Consider the following 2390-nt stretch of genomic DNA (forward strand, 5'->3'; position numbering starts at 1 on the left):
GTGTGTGTGTGTGTGTGTGTGTGTGCGTGCGTGCGTGCGTGCGTGCGTGCGTGCGTGTGTTTTCTGGGTGGGGGGGTCGTTGGATGTAGTGCAACAAGTGTAGTGCAAATGACATTATCAAATGTTTTAGTCTGCTCCTAATTCTTCTGGAGATCGTGCCATTCGCATTTTTGGTCGTCTCACGTCGAGCCTGCGTTGTATTTTAATTAGAAACAACCCACAAGGGTTGTCACCCTATAATGGCCGTATTACAATATTTATGGCTGATCAGGTTTAACGTGTTTCATGATATCTGATTAATAGAACAGTAAACGCTTTGACGTCGAGTGTCATTTAAAATAATCAGTAAATGTTTCAAAACTAAGCGATGGCCGATGGAAGAGATACGGAGCCGCAGATGTAGCTGTTGATGTTTGCATGGCGTTGCAAACACGCAGAACCCCGGGCTAAATAGGAAGAGACAAGCAATTGTTCGAACTGCGAGCTGACTGGCGCCTCAAAAGCAATGTGAGCGACCTACTTTGAAGAGCCTTTTTTGTAACAGGCAGTTACTTGCACTGAGATTCCATGCCCCGTAAATACATTAAAACAAATCAGATTAAATAATACAGCAGTGTTTGCAGGCGGATCTTTATAAACCTAAGAATTTGACTTTGCACACTATCCAGCAGTCAACTCACAGTTCTCCGATGTGTTCTTTAAGTAAGCCAATTGTTATTTATTCGCTGGCTTCGTTCTTTATCTCACCGAACGCGGCATCTGGATTTGTAGTTTACAGTCTCAATCGTAAAATGTTGCTACTGGTTGCGGCCGCTGCTGCCGCTTCCGCTGCCACAGCTGCTGCCTCTTCCTCGTTCGATCACAATCACGCAATGTTCAGTGCACGGGTAAATCTGGATGCTGAAGCCAACCTCAAAAGGCGGGGGGAATCGTCGTTATCACAAGAGAGGGGAACGAAATACCCCTGCATTCTCAACAGACGTCAAAACTCATAGTATATCCATTTTTGCACATTTTGCTTTTTCCTCAGATAGGATAAGACGACTCGCGGGTGAGCAGGAGCCGATCAACTAAATTTAGGCGAAAAGCGGGGTACACCTTTAACTAATCACCAGTGTATCCACATTAGTTGTCAGGTTTTGTAAAAGCAATTATTAAACACCGAAAGACTGCTTGCTCCGCTGGTGACAAAGAACGGGACGAAAGTCGAGTGAGGTGACGCCTCGATCGCCCAACAGCTGAGTACTGACCCGGTTAGGCTCCGAGATGGGGGTGGGATTCCCCGATCTTTCCTGCCATTGGTTAATATTTTATTCTGTTGACATGTTTTCTCACTGCTAATGCGTCCGACACCTCCTTGTCCCTACTCTTATAGAGTCTGACCAGAGCCGTCAGAGCCACGCCTGCAGAGGCCCACAATTGGTCCAGAAAGCGTAAAATCAGCAATCAAAGGGGCTTGGTTCATTAGAATGAGGGTTGAGGCAGGAAAGATATGTGAGATAGTCACAGCCCCGCAGCGAGCGGGGACACGTCTCTCCTGACAGTGTGGGATGACTGAAGCGAAGGAACGGTTCACTTCTTCCAAAGGGGGACCGCGCAACCGGGATCTGGCTGCGCTCCGCGGATCAGAGTAAAGGACGAGAAAGAGAGAGACTGAAAAGAAATCGAGGAGAGAAACTCCGGGATGTCTGTGCAATATGCAGTGTAACTGACAAGGCCAGTGTACTGAAACTGATCGAGGTATAATAGATCGCGCTTGAAGAACCATTTTTCATGTAGTATTTTTTTGATGCACCGATGAGAGATCCAGCTTTTACGGGGACTGAAATGGCTTATCACCCTTTCCACGCTCACCGGCCGACCGACTTCCCCATGTCCGCTTTTTTAGCGGCCGCACAGCCCTCTTTCTTTCCAGCGCTCAGCCTTCCCCCCGGGGCACTCTCCAAGTCTATCTCGGAACACGGTTTGGCTGGGACGGAAACGGGACTCCACCCGGCGCTGAGCCACCACCAGGCTGCTCAACTCCGCAGTCTAAAAACCTTGGAGCCAGAAGAGGAAGTGGACGATGATCCCAAAGTTACCTTGGAAGCCAAGGATCTTTGGGACCAGTTTCATAAACTTGGCACCGAAATGGTTATTACGAAGTCTGGACGGTAAGAATTATACAGACTCTTGATCCGGCACTTCTGATATATTTACTGTATAAATAGGAAAAGACAAAAAAAAAAAGACTGGCTAAGGACAAACGATTTGGAGTAATGTTTGTATTTGAAAAGAGGACTAGTTAACTACACACACTTTACGTGTAATATGACTTTTAATAGTTTCCGTCAACGGATTAAAAAATCACACACACACACACACACACACACACACACATATAATATATA

At 46.7% G+C, this 2390-nt stretch overlaps 1 protein-coding gene across 2 annotated transcripts in view; it reads left to right on the plus strand.

Annotated features, from left to right (window-relative positions):
* Positions 1-1461: 1461 nt before the first annotated feature.
* tbx2b (T-box transcription factor 2b) overlaps positions 1462-2390 on the plus strand; it is a 7058-nt gene continuing 6129 nt past the window's right edge. The window contains exon 1 of one of the 2 annotated variants that reach the window (XR_002169865.1): positions 1462-2153. Coding sequence is in view for 1 of the 2 variants with exons in the window: in XM_019883304.1 (XP_019738863.1) it covers positions 1798-2153 (356 nt within the window). In the remaining variant the exon portion in view is untranslated. The remainder of the gene's footprint in view (positions 2154-2390) is intronic. The other variant, XM_019883304.1, reaches the window with a different exon arrangement.

This window comes from Hippocampus comes, unplaced genomic scaffold (genome assembly GCF_001891065.2).
Source record: "Hippocampus comes isolate QL1 unplaced genomic scaffold, H_comes_QL1_v1.1 scaffold291, whole genome shotgun sequence".
Lineage (NCBI taxonomy): Eukaryota > Metazoa > Chordata > Actinopteri > Syngnathiformes > Syngnathidae > Hippocampus > Hippocampus comes.